Source organism: Microtus pennsylvanicus, chromosome 4, assembly GCF_037038515.1.
Source record: "Microtus pennsylvanicus isolate mMicPen1 chromosome 4, mMicPen1.hap1, whole genome shotgun sequence".
In the NCBI taxonomy this organism is placed as follows: Eukaryota; Metazoa; Chordata; class Mammalia; order Rodentia; family Cricetidae; genus Microtus; species Microtus pennsylvanicus.
The window spans coordinates 39,890,362-39,904,917 of NC_134582.1; the positions used below are offsets into that span (position 1 = coordinate 39,890,362).

General features: G+C 40.2%; 1 protein-coding gene across 2 annotated transcripts in view; it reads right to left on the reverse strand.

Moving 5' to 3' along the window:
- Positions 1-14,556, reverse strand: part of Stk32a (serine/threonine kinase 32A) — a 115,665-nt gene that overhangs the window by 48,085 nt on the left and 53,024 nt on the right. For both annotated transcript variants that reach the window (XR_012910295.1, XM_075968743.1), the window contains exon 5: positions 7,493-7,666. Coding sequence is in view for 1 of the 2 variants with exons in the window: in XM_075968743.1 (XP_075824858.1) it covers positions 7,493-7,666 (174 nt within the window). In the remaining variant the exon portion in view is untranslated. The remainder of the gene's footprint in view (positions 1-7,492; positions 7,667-14,556) is intronic.

The following is a 14,556-nucleotide window of genomic DNA, read 5'->3' on the forward strand; positions in this document are numbered from 1 at the left end:
ACCGAACTGTCACTTGAATGATTAGCACCAAAACGATCTCATTTTTACCTATGAATTATCACCTCAAGAAAATAAAATATGACTGCTAAGATATGAGAGTGTGTGTAAATGAGATGCCAAGGTGACCTCCGGCCTAGATCTCTCCCTGCGATAAGCTAAAGACCTTCACTGAAAACAAGTATGACTTGGTTCATGATTGAATTGCAAACAAGAACTTGTCTGGTAAATGTGCTAAGAGCTGTTTGTCACACTTCAGGGTCACATGATCATGAGGCAGTTCATTTCAGTCACACAGCCTTCTTGGAGGGGAGTGTGTGTGCAGTAGAGAATAGAGAAAGGACAAGGTCACACATAAAGACCATCCCACCGAGGTGAAGAGGAAGCCATCCCAGAGACCTATGCATGAAGGAATCATTTCTGAACCCTGCCAACCCCCAACTCTTCCTTAATAGAGAAGTTCAGGGCACTGCCCGAAGCTGTAGAGGAGGCTGCCATGGGTCTGTGGTACAGTATACTTCTTCAGGAGAAAAGTGGCAAACAGGCATTGTGGGGACTGCTGTACTTCAGGATTTTCACCTCTTGTGTATGTTTTTCAGTAAACAAGTTCTATCTCTATCATTTCTAACCAACATTGTTTTGGGGTTACTGGCACTATCGGGGTTATGTTATAAAATATTATATTGTTATTTGAAATTGTAAATGCTGTCCTGCTAGTCAGTTCACTCTAGAGTCTGGTGTTCTTTGTTAAATCTGACAAAGCAGGGTGCTATGAATTCTATAGCTTCAACAGGAATGCATTCTATTATCCTCCTGTCTGAATTTATCAGGCCTAATCTTGAAAGAGAATCCAGTTTTGGCCAATAAGACGGCATCTTTGTAGAAACCTCAGTTGCACTATGTCCACACCCCAAGCCAAGGAACATGGGAGTTAATAAATGTGGATTAAATCAATGAGTCCTTCCCATTACAAGAATAACAAAGGTGTCACAGAATCTTGTCTTCTATAGGCCAACAATAGCAATTTGTAGAGCAAATTAAGATTTGCTTCAGAAAACATCATCCATGGCAAATTGGCCTTGTTCATTCATCCAAAAGTCATGTGTGCACACTGTCCTCATTCAGATGCTTATGCTCAATTATCCGGTAGCCCTCTACTTTGATCACTGTGATGAATGCTGGTTATTGAACATGGGTAAAACTTTCTCTACCCATGAGGATTTACATAAGCATTGAGTGAGTAGCATCATGGTTCAGAAGCTGCAATTAGAAGCACAACCATGACCACTGGGACAATGTAGCTGGTATGAGTGATGATGACGTAGCCCATGACAGAGTCACAACAGCTTATAATCTTTATAATGCATGCTCCTGAATGTAAGTCTTTCTTATTTGTAAACCGTTTTTCATGACCAACTGTTACCTATGTTACAACAGAGTTCACCCCACTCACCACTGGAGCCTTGGCTCTGCAGCGTTGTCTGGTAACCACACGCTTTGAAGGCGTTTTTGACTATCTAGGCTAGAGTCATTGTGCCCAGGCTTTTGATTTCATCGTCAAGGTGCAGCTTCTGAGAAGGATGCTAGGAGCTCCTTTAAAGTTGCTACATCAGTCTGAAGGGCGACAAGTGGACATTTGCTCTTATCTGCATCTTGCTTCAGAATGACGCCAGCTGCCTTTATTGGTCCCTCCGCCCCTCTCACCATCACAGAGAAGACAAAGGTAATAAATGAAAACACAATCCCGTGTTCTCCTTCATAATCAAAACTTTTCTATTATTCCCTGTTCAATATTTCCATTATCAATGGGAGATAAAGCTTCACAATTTTCTCTGTTATGCTGCGATTATTTATAGGAATTGCCTAATAGGATTTTTAAGTCATTCCTATAGGAATTTGGAAAATGGAGAGTGATAACTTCATTAAGTGGGGCTATTTTAACTGGGAGGAAAGCGCAATCAACCGTTTTCTCTAAGCTGAGATGACTTACTGTTAACTGCCTCGTATAGCTCATCTTCATAGCCTCGGTTCATAATTGAGTCTTCAACATCAGACAGGAGAATGACTACCATTCCCTTCTTGGCCTACAATAATTAGTTTTCATCAGATTATTCTTTGGGGGGAGTGTGGCATTCTAATCCAACACTGTCCTCACCGGAATTATAATGAATTTGGGTTCTCTTATTTTTAACAGAAACAAATAATCACTCTGTCTAAACTTTAAAACCTTTACTTACTGCCTTAATGAAAATAAGGGGGTATTAAAACAGGATCTGCCACACTTTGAAAACTAAAGCCAGTTTTTAATCTGGAGCACGGGAAACGTTTGAATTTCTTCACTAACAGGAAACTTGTCTAATTACATAAAAAGTTAAAGCTATTATGCAACTGTCTTTATCAACCATGGCTAAGAAAGCTCTGGAAATTGATGAAAATTAGCTCAATATTCTGCATATTAAGGGAACTTTAAAAATTCAAGTCTATGAGCTGAAAATTTCTTTCAATAAAATAAGACAAGGACCCTTTTATATCCCATGTGGAGTTTATGGAAAAGAAAGGAGATGCAGTGTTTTAGAAAAATAAGTCACAATCATTGGCAGGGATGTCAATGTATCTCTGTGTGTGTGTGTGTGTGTGTGTGTGTACTAGTCAGTTTTATGTCAACTTGACACAAGTTAGAGTCATCAAACAGGAGGGACCCTCAACTGAGAAAATGTCTTCCTAAGTATGGGCTGCTGGCAAGCCTGTAGTTCATTTTCTTAATTAGGGGCTGAAGAGGGAGGGCGCAGTTCATTATGGGTGGGCCACCGAAGACTGGTGGTCCTGGTTCCTATAAGAAAACAGGCTGAGCAAGTCAAGAACAGCACGCCAGTAAGCAGTACCTCTCCATGGCCTCTGTATCAGCTTCAGCTTCCAGGTTTCTTTCCTGCTTGAGTTCTTCCCCTGACTTCTTTTGATGACGAACTGTGATGTGTAAGTATAAGCCAAATAAACCCTTTCCTCTCCAACTTGCTTTTGGTCATAATTCATCCCAGCAATAGTAACCCTAACTAAGACAGTGTGTTCATGTGGGGGAAGAGTTTCTGTATTCTATGGATACATGTCCTTGTTGAGGTAACAGGTTGAAATTAGGCATTTTCTTCGGTTACTCTTCACCTGATGTTTTGAGACAAGGTAGGATTCTCACTGAACCTGGAATAATCCAGTTCAGAAAACTTGTCAGTGATTTCCAGGGATCACTAGTCCCCACTGACTGAGATTCTAGATGTGTGCATTTTTTATGTGAGTGTTGGCGATCCAAACGTAAGTCCTCATCCTTCTATAGTAAGTGTTCTACTGACTGAGCCATCCCCGCAGTCCCTAAATAAAGACTCTCATTACTCAGTCCCTGCTACATGCTCTAGGTCTGATTGTTGCTTTGGTCATTTAAACCTCTTGAATCCTCTGAATTCTTCTGAAGCTGTTTCTTTACCTAACACCTTCTGTGATGTATTCTAGCGTTTCTCATAAGTTTAGCTTCTGATTTAGGTTATTCCCTGACCTGGTGGCTTCAGCGTGGCCATCTCTGCCTGTGCAGCTGGAATATGGGTGCTTGCAGGTAGGTGGCCATGCTTACCTCACTCCACGCTCTGCTCAGGCCCCAGGAACTCTCAACTTCATGGAACACAGTGTGGTCAAGAGTTCTGCATTTCCTCAATCTGATGCTTCACCTACACTCTAACAGTGTACTTGGAGGGTGAGAGCCTTAATTTTTTAAACTGGAGTTTGAACTGTCAAATGGGGATAGTAATACCATGAACCTTCCATAACTAGAGGAAGACTGAGCGCAGTCATTTACAAGTTCTAGAAGAGTCCCTGGACTGGACGCCACTGGTAAATCGTGGGCTGTCACTACCCTTGCTTCATGCATATTCCCTGACTACTTAGGATCATTTCGAATCATCTGCTATACGTGAAGGGAAAACAGGCGTTCACTCTAAACGTAGAAGTTCTGTATTTTTTAGCTACCATTCCGTGCAACTGGTTACTGCTCACTTGGGCAAACCTATCATATTTCATCCGTTCTTTTTCATTTACACATTTCACGTCTCAGAATTCAGGATGTCAGTTTTATATTTCACAACGTTCTCAGTAGTAAAAACGATGGTTTATTCTGCCATCTTAGCATCAATCAATTGGAGTATTTATTTTATTGATCCTTCTGAAGGAAGTTATATTTTTTAAAGAGTTATGGTTTTAATTTCAATTTATTCCATGAAAAAAAACCCATGTTATATATCACTAAACACCCTGGGAAAGAGCTGAACCATCAGAATGGATAAATATTTGTTGTAATAAATGAAGAATAAAAGAAGATTTTATAATGGGATTCCTAGAACTCAGAAGCCCAAATTGTTCTGAGTTCATCTCTCAGCTTCATATCCCACATGAGCCATATTCTCAGAACAACACTATTGCTATCTATCATTTACATTCCTTAGACACAAGAAGATTCCTTAATTAGCCATGTATCGGGTCATAAACTTTAACACTGATAATATGTCTTTAATTTATTGGAATACACGAGAGCTTGGACTATCATCTTATCATTATTATTAATTTTTTGAGATTAAATATATCATTTCTCCTTCCCTTTCATCCCCCCAACCTTCCTTATGTACCCCAACTTGTTCTCAAATTCATGGCCTCAGTTCCTTTAATTGTCGTTACTTATATATCTATTTATGTGTGTGTATAGTTCTAAATATATAGATACAGACTACTCGGTCTGTATGATGTTACGTCTATGTATATGATTTTAAGGCTGACCACTTGGTATTGAATAACTAAGCTGGGAGCTCTTCCCTGGAGAAGCCCATTTCTCCTGCTTTCAGCATTCCTTATTAGTTCTTTGTTTAAGGTTGAGGACCCATGAGATTCCCTCCTTCCATGCTAGCATGTCAATGGTGTCATCTGTTCAAGTCTTGTGAAGACAATCACATCCAATATTATTGTTATTAACACCCTATCTAGCTTTCAGAAGTACACTGTTCTAATGACAAATTGTATAGCCCCACATAAAGATAATGAAAGGTTGAAATCTTTGCCTTTAATGTGCCATATATATTTTTTTAAAGATTTATTTATTTATTATGTATACAACATTCCTCCATGTATGCTTACATGCCAGAAGAGGGCACCAGATCCCATTATAGATGGCTGTGAGCCACCATGTGGTTGCTGGGAATTGAACTCAGGACTTCTAGAAGAGCAGTCAGTGCTCTTAACCTCTGAGCCATCTCTCCAGCCCCCGCCATATATTTTTTTTAAAGATATATTTCCTTGATCATGTGTAGGTGTATGTCTGTGTAGAGGTACAAGTGTGTATGGATGCTGTGTTTTTGAAGGCCAAAGATATCAGACATTCCTGGAGCTAGAGCTAAAAGTAGTTATAACATTACTGACTTCGATGCTGGGAATTCAGCTCAGGGTCTCTGCTAAGGGCCCTTACCTCCTGAGGTACCCGTCGAGCTCAAATGCTCCAGATGCTAAATGTGCAGTTATTATTTGCTTCTGGTTAGCCATTTGCGTGGCTTAGCTAGAATCTATCCCTTCATAGTTTTGCCAAATAATAGCAAGGCAATGGGAAGCTAAACCGACATGGCTTCACTCCTGGAATAGAAGGACTCAAATATCAAAAAGGGTCAGAGATTCTCAGAAGTACAAAATGGCAGATGGCTCACAAAATGCAGTGCAGGAGAGGCGAGTGGGGCCCACGGGCAGCAGAAACACACTTGAATTGTTCCGTGACCCCAGAAGGACAGCATTTCCCTTTGTTTCCATGCTGCATCCAGAATGCCCACATTTTTTTTCATCCATCTCAACGTGAGAAGATGTTCTAGCACAAACAGGTCCTCTGAAAGTGGACAGGAAGTAAAGACTCTGGGAGTGTAAAAAGTTGGAAATAGGGGTTCATCTCTCATGTGCGACATGATTTGAGTGACCCCAATCTGATGAGAATAGTGAGGTGTGAAGGAGGAAGAGACAGAGCAACAGTCAAAGCCTAGGAATGAGCTTTTTTCTGGTTCTAGGTGAACTTCCTGCCTGATTCCTCTTGGAAGAAAGCTCTTCCCAGAAAGAGCTGCCAAGAGCCAGCAAGCCTAGCCTTCAAAACAAGATCTCCAATTACCCACACAACACCAGGTGTGTAAATTGTCGTCTGAAGTCCTGTGTGATTAACTGGCTCGTTTTCCATTTAACTATTACATAAAGAGCACATTTCCAATACAAATAGCCTCACCAAAGATGGAAAGTTAAACAGTTACTAAAGTCTACCCACTAAAAGCCAGGAAAGAAAAAGGGGATTAGTTCATGTGCCTGCAAATTTTGGTGGTACCCATTCATCCACAGGCTGAGAGTGGATCCAGAAAAGTTAAAGGTATCCAATTCAGGCTATACTAACTGAGCCACAACTGTACTAAAACCTTCAGTCAATTCTTCAAAGAGAAGAGAGGACAGCAGCGAGGTTATCTGTATTGGCTTTTATCTAATGATGTGTAATTGCTGTATGAATTTCACATGCATTTTTAGTGTTCTTATATAACACGTCTTTCTCTCTCACACACTTGGGGTTGGAGAGATTCAGTTTTAGATCCTGACACTGCCAACCATCAGCAAATCTTTGAACCACTTTCTTCTTCGATACAATGGGGGATGCCACGATCAAATGGGAAGTCCTTATTGATGCCCAAGCATTTAAAACAGTAATAAAATAATGTCTCCCAGTGCACAGCGCAAAGTAAGTCTCAGTAAAAGTAACAGATATGATGGTGATTTGATTATTAGTAATCCTAGGTTATAATTTCATATTTATAAATCATGGTTTTCTTAAGTTAATACAGGTCTAATAATAGCTACTCTGACTCTTTATCCATGTTGTTTTTGAGATAAATATAGTATACGAGATCATCATTAAAGCTACTGGTTCTTTTACAATTGTAATGTACCCCTTCCTGTCTAATGGACATATCCCCTTAGAACCCCTTATTTGTTTTCTTAAGCAAATTTTTGAAGTGCAGGAGACTCGGTGTTTTTGTTGCTCCTGTTAGCAATGGACACATGGGGGACTCAATACAGTTGTCATGACAGGAAGGAAGATGTTAAACCAAGTTTTCTCCTATAAGAATTTTCTTTCTTATCTTGCCCTCTGCATGTTTCTACTTGTATTTGAATCAAGTAATTTACTATTTAAGATCTCACCTGTCACCATTCATCTATTTATAGATCCATTTTTATAACCAAGTACCAATACACACTGAGAGTGATTTTCAGTCTTGTCCTTTACTGTGACCTTGGGCAAATGAACCTCTATATGCCAACCACCCACAGGGGCAGCCAACCAACCCCGAAGGACTGCTGCAACAGCTAAATGAGCATTAAATGCTGTGATGAGCAAAACTTGGCTCAGCGCAGCATCTCGTCTAAGCCACGGACTGTCTCCTTGGACTTGGCTGACCTGTGGATGATGCGCTGGCTCTGCAGGTAGTCCAGGGCCATGGCCAGCTCACAGATGAAGAGCTTCACTGTGTCTTCCTGAAAGTGGACATTTTGCTGCAGGTGATAACGCAGGTCCCCACCAAGAAGCAGATCCACCACCATGAACATGTCCTCTTCATCTTGGAAGGAATACCTGGAACAGCATTAGAAAAGTAAGTATCAGGGCTGACGAGATGGCTCAGTGGGCAACATGCTTGCATGTAAGAAGGAGGACCTGAGTTCGAATCCCCAGCACCCAAATAGAACCATGGCATGGTGGCTAGTGTGAGAAAGCCCTGCACTGGGAGCCAGACATAGGCCAATCTGAGGTTATGGGAAGGCCTCTCTGACCAGCCTGTCTTACCAAGGTGACAAGCTTCAGGTTTGTTTAGACAACCTGTCTCAAAAGTAAGGTAGACAAGCAATTGAGGAAAGACAATGTCAACCTTGGCTTCCATGTATGCCTACATGAGAGAGTGCACCTGCGTGCACACATGAGCACACATGCAAAGCACACATAAATTTAAAGTTAAACACCAACTACACATACAGGATAGAGTAAGAGGCAAGCCCTACTAGGTTGCCTTTATGCTTCCATTCCTTAGGAAGAAATTAGAGAACAGTTATGCTTAGGTGACCTCTACAAAGAATTCTCCAGGGACAAAATGAAATGTGAAAGAGAACAAGATCACATCATCAAGCAGAAACAAATGAGAGATCTCTGTGGATGGGGAACAGTTCAGCCTGTTAGGACAGCAGGTATGATGGGGAAGCCTGAGTTTGGGGGAGAATGCATGGACTAGTTCTATGTCAGGAACTCATCACAAATCTACAGACATTGGAGGTCACTGGCATTGTGATGCTTGCGGTATGAGCAGATCCCAGCTCTCCATTTGAAGGAAAATGGAGCTGGGGACTGGGAGACGGAATGAGACACAGGCACATGGTTCCTGGCTGCTTAGCATACACAGAGCCTCCAGCAGAGATATGGGGACCTGCTTAGATGCACAGCACCTTGGTAAAGACGCTCTTCTCCAGTGGGGATTTGTTTTGTTGTGCTCGTGGCTCAGGCATGATGTACTGTCACGACAAAGCTATCTGAAGCAATACTGCTTTGATGTGTTTCTGTTCTCCTAACATCAATGAAATCATATTTTGAAGTTTCATTTGCATTAAAGAACTAAGTGCCTGCAAGCAGTACCCGAGGAAGCATATAAATTCATGGTGATGAATTCTCTGCTCAGGAGTAACTGTTGATCACCAATGACAGGACAGATCCTACAGGTTGAGGGGGGATTTATAAACAATAAGGAATAAGAATATCAACAAAGCATTAGTCTAAGGAGGTGATGGTCTAATGAAGACTGATGGTCCCTGATGTTCGCTGGTTCAATAAACAAAATTTCATAGTCACAGTGAAGATATCAGAACTTAAGCTCTTGGGGAATTATGACAAATGCAGGAAGTGATTTTTCAAACTTTGAGATGTGAATGTTTGGTATTATCTTTAGGAATTATGTATGCTCTATACCTTGATGGGATGTCTGGCTGGCTATCTCTGCTTCAGGTTTAAAGGGCACCAGGAAAGCTGCTGGGTAGAGACACTTCCATTTGAAATCCTTCCAACTGCACCAAAAGCAAATTTTATCCCCTGCGTTCTGGAGATCTTTCAGTGAGCCTCCCTGGGGTAGTTAGTATGTAATCACACCCAAGATCTCTCACACCTCACGCTGCTCCCAGCAGTGGAGCAGAAAACATCCTTGCTCATGGGCTGAGCTGCTGCTGACCCAGTAAGGACGGTGAGAATGGGATACCCAAAGAAGGGAAAATCCAATCATACGTATAACTAGAAGCCAGGGGAAAAATAGCCCGTGGAGCAGATTTATGCTACACTCTACTGTTGGTTGCACGCTCACCTACTGACACACCCAGGGGCTTCCTCTCCTCTCCTATTGCCACCCTAAGCTCTAAGTGTAAATATTCCTTTTACTAAATTCAGTCTCGACAGCAAACCTTTTTACTAAGGCTTGAGTTAGGCGATTTTTATCCACAGAACAGACAGATGCGAGTGTCAGCGGTGACAAGCTAACAAGAGTGTCCCAACATGCAGGGGATTAATAAGCAAAGGGAAAAGAGGCCATGGCAAGAAGCGACATGCTCAGCTGGCCAGCAGTCAAGTCTGATTGCTAAAAACCATTTTCCTTCTTTAGCTCATCACATCTGAAGCCTACTTGGGATTCTTAACTCTCAAAGGGAAAAGATGAGTGTTTAATTTTTTGAAAATATTTAATTAAAAATATGCAGGCATAATATTATTTAGTGATACACAGAATGTTTGGGTTCTTAGCATTATCTGATTGTTTAAAATACAAAAACCTTCCTGGTAACTCAGCCACATGTCACAGAGACTCACAGCTGGGTTTCTGTGGCCATTGTTTCCTGTGTCATAGCATGGCATCGTTCTGAGCTGGCTATGCTCACCTTAACAAGTCTAGCCGTGATGCATGTGAAATTCACTAGGTTGCATGTTCATTACATCATCAGACACTCCCACAGGTCAATCTGATGGAAGCAGTTTATAAACTGAAGTCCCCCCTTCCCAGGTGGCTCTAGTTTGTGTCGTTTACAAAAAACTAACCGGCAGAGTGGTAATCGCTCTCTCTCTCTCTCTCTCTCTCTCTCTCTCTCTCTCTCTCTCTCTCTCTCTCTCTCACACACACACACACACACACACACACATACACACACAACACACAAAAACATGTGTACATGTGCATGTATGTGTATGCACAGAGTAAATATAATGGATATATTTTAAAAGACATAATATATACAAAATAAAAAGAAAATAAACTGATGGTTCATGCATAAAATTCTCTGCCAAAAAGTTACTTTGTCTAAATGATGAGATTTATACATCATTTTTATTTTATAGTTTTTATTTTGTATTTTACTTGATACTGAAGTGCAAATATACATGAAAAGAATACTTTCTTCTATTTGTATCTAATATGAGTTGCCTCATTGGAAAAAGGAGCTAACAATGTCAGCTTCTGATCTGTATAACTCACACTAGGAACATTTGCCACATACAGACTCAGTGTCCATAGTTCCATACTACACAAATATTCCTTTCTTTAAATTGAACTACTCACTGTATGACCCTGGAGGTCAGGGTAGTGGAAAGAGTGTGAAGACGCATAACTAACATGAAAGACCTTTGAAAACTCAAATGGAAACCACTACAGTAGACACTACCTAAAACAGTCATAGACATAGACGTGTGTGTCATATATAAAAGGTGTTTAATCATTCTATAAGAGGGGATTTTTTTTCTCTTCTTTTTTTTTCTTGCAGACAACATAGCCTATCAAAATAAAATCCCAGAGACACATATGGGGTTACCTACTTTCAAGTCATTTGTAAATGTGGTTCCATAGACCCTCCCACCTTTGGTCTATTACAAGCTATTGCAAAATAAAAGAGTGAAAGTACCAAAAAAAAAAGCTATTGCCATTATCTCCAAAACTAGATGGTAAATGCCTATTGGTAAAGCCACACCAGGAATTTGAGTCATAGGGCATGGAGAAAACAAACTGGTACTAACCTGGAAGCTTCACCATTACTGGATAGCCTGCACAGTTCTGCAATGGTCTAAGAGTTCTAGGATTAGAAAAAAGTTAATCCCCAGTATTGCCTGATTGTGGAACCTGCAAGCTACCATAGCGAATATTCTGACATGGTAAGCCCAACAGTGCAGAGACGGCGTGAATGTTATGGGAGTAGCCAACCTCTCTAGAACTGTATTTAAGGCCGACTCCATAAGACAGAATGCATGCTTAATAATATTAATTTGGGACAATTTAATAATAATTTGGGACTGTCTGGCTAGTCCCTAGGCCTATGAGAGAACCCAATACTTTATTCTGCTAAATGGACACAGTATTAAATTGTCCCATAAGTTCTTATTTTAATATATATTAGTGCATGGTTCAACCCTCATTAATGACCTTTCTTTTCATTGGTGTCTTTACCAATAGGGGCTCATTCATCAATTAACTTCCTTGTTAGTAGATAGTGATTAAAGCAAGAACTCACAACTGGTCAGCATGCATAGATAGAATAAGAAAGTGTGGTGTGCTCAGCTCCAAATGGAACATCTATATCACACACATTCTACAAGTCTCAAGGACATCATGAAAGAGGGGGCACAAAAATGGTGAGACAAGCTCCAAAAGCTACAGAGAAACCCTGTCTCAAAAAAAAAAAAGTGAGAGTTGGGGGTAGTGAATAACTGCATAACAACAATGTTTTTTAGACATGACAAGACCATTCACACGTGAATCACTATCACACTGACTGTGTGCGTAAGATCTGTAGAAGATCAAGTCAGCTAAGATCCAGTCATGGAAGGAGGAGTTCAGGATGGCCCACCTGTATCTGAGGAGCCATTGGCAACTGATAGCTACTGAGGCAGGGCAACTTAGTTTGTATGCAGCCATTGAGAATCTCCCCTTGCTTCAGTAGTGGTCCCACACCCATGTGCACACTGTCAGCACTAAGTGGGCTCAGTGAGTCTGGGGAAAGGAATGGGAAGGTATCCAAGGAGTTAGAGGGGAGGGAAAGAAGGGTGAATTTGATCAAAACACATAATATTCATGTATGAACTACTCGAACTGTTTTTATAAGAAAATTTTATAGATCCTTTGGGTCTTGTATTCCATTGCTTCTCTGACCAACATCTTTTATATTCTAGCAAAAGTTTTGTTAAAAGACCAAATCTTTTTTTTTTTTTTTGGCACAGTACTTCAGAAGGCTGGAGTTCTGCAAATGACATGTATGTCTCACATCTGATATTCATCACAGGTATGTATTTTGTAGAAACTGGTAGACTGATCCAAAGGCTTACTGAAATTAATGTTTATTTGGGGGAAATGCAAAGCCACTTTACAGCTGAGTCTATGCACTTTAATAAACAATTGCCATTATGCATCACTGTCTAGAACCTAAAGTTCTTTCAGAGTGGTAAAATTAAATTCTGTCATTTCTCCTTTATGTTTCAAATGGAGTACTTTAATAAGGAAAAATGATTTAATAAACTATTTAGTTATGGTGAGGTGTGATTCAGAAAGGAAAGATTGAAACATGTTTAATAGTGATCTCCCCTTTAGCAATGATTTTCAAAATGATTTGTTTTCTAATATCTCCCAAAAGCAACCAACACAATTTTTAAAAGTGTTGCAATGAGTTTGTGGGTTTAGTGTTATCATTTCTGTTCTTATTTTGTTTGCAATGTTCATTCTTGAACTGGGGAGACATAATCAAGCAGCAACACAAACATTGATATGATCAAGTAGGATTCGATACTTTTATGTCATACAAACATATTACTAGCTGTCTTGTATAATTCATATTCCAGGCAAATGTGGTTGTTGGAAATATTCTCTCTCTCTCTCTCTCTCTCTCTCTCTCTCTCTCTCTCTCTCTCTCTCTCTCTCTCTCAAATACACACACACACACACATACAAACACACATGCACATGCACACACGCAGATATAATGGACATTTGCAGACTCAAGTGTACTCCATGATAAACACATTAATTTTCATAATGAAAGTAAGTCCTTTCTCCATCACCAAAGGTGCTGGTCGATAATGACAGACAGATAAAGTATGTGTTGGCTCTTTCCCATCAACACACACACCACTGTCAGAATGGCAGCACTGCTACTCACCAGGCATCATTGAAAACTGTGTATGCTACGTCTATTCCTACTGTTATAGTATTTCCAACTGATTAAGCATAGTAAAGTTGTTATTAGTTACTTTTGCCACAAACTGGACACAGTGAGCATAATATGAGAAGACCTTAACATTTTGGATGAATTCTCATGTCATTTTCTGCAGCGACTGCACCATTTTACATCTTCACCCACAAGGGCAAGGGCTCCAGTGTTGTTTATTTTTCACCCTTCGGCTCTTTTGCTCTTTGCTCTTTACTTTCTTGGTGGGGCCCACCACCCAGCTCCCAAATAAATTGCACAGACACTTTTTCTAACTTATAAATGCCTAGCCTTTGCTTGGCTTGTTTCTAGCCAGGTTTTCTTCACTTAAATTATCCCATCTACCTTTTACCTCTGGAATTTTACCTGATGTTGGATTCCCCTCTATGTGCTAAGAATATCAGAACAGAGCTAGGTGGGGAAAACTAAACTGAATGCTGAGAGAAAGGAGGTGGAGTCAGAGAAAAATCATGTAGTCCCCCCGGGGAGCCAGATGGAACTTTACCTGGTAAAACTCACTGTCATGTGGTGATACACAGATTAATGGAGATGGGTTAAATTAAGATGTAAGTTAGCCAATAAGAATCTAGAGCTAATGGGTCAAGCAATGATTTAAATAATACAGTTTCTGTGTGATTATTTTGGGACTGAGCACTTGGGAATCAATAAGTGGCCTCCTGCAACATTTATCATTTTCTATTTCTTTATAACTTTTCTTTCCTTCTTATCCCATGCCTGACCTCATGGCTGGTTAACTGGCCTTTTCTTTGCTCACTCCTTGATATTTCTTTTCCCATATTCCTCCTTCTATCTATTCTTTCTGCCTACCGCCTCACCTATTCTTTTTTCTGCCTTACTATTGACTGTTAAGTTCATTATTAGGCCAATCAGATGTTTTAGGCAGGCGAAGAACACAGCTTCAGAGAGCTGAACAAATGCAACATAAAAGAATGCAACATATCTTTGCATCATTAAACAAGTGTTCCACAGCATAAACAAATGTAACAAATCTTAAAATAATATCCTAGGATACTCCAGGTTTTCCACATCCTTTCCATCATTCATTACTTTTTGCTTTTAAAACAATAGTCATCCCAAATGCATAGGAAGCAGTCCCACGATGATTGTAATCTGCAGTTTCCCAATGTTTACGCATGTTGTACACCTTCTTGAGTACCCATTGGTTAGCTACAATTTTGGAGAAAACCCTCTATCTATATTCTTTATTGGTTTTCAAAATGGAATTTTTTTCCTTTTATA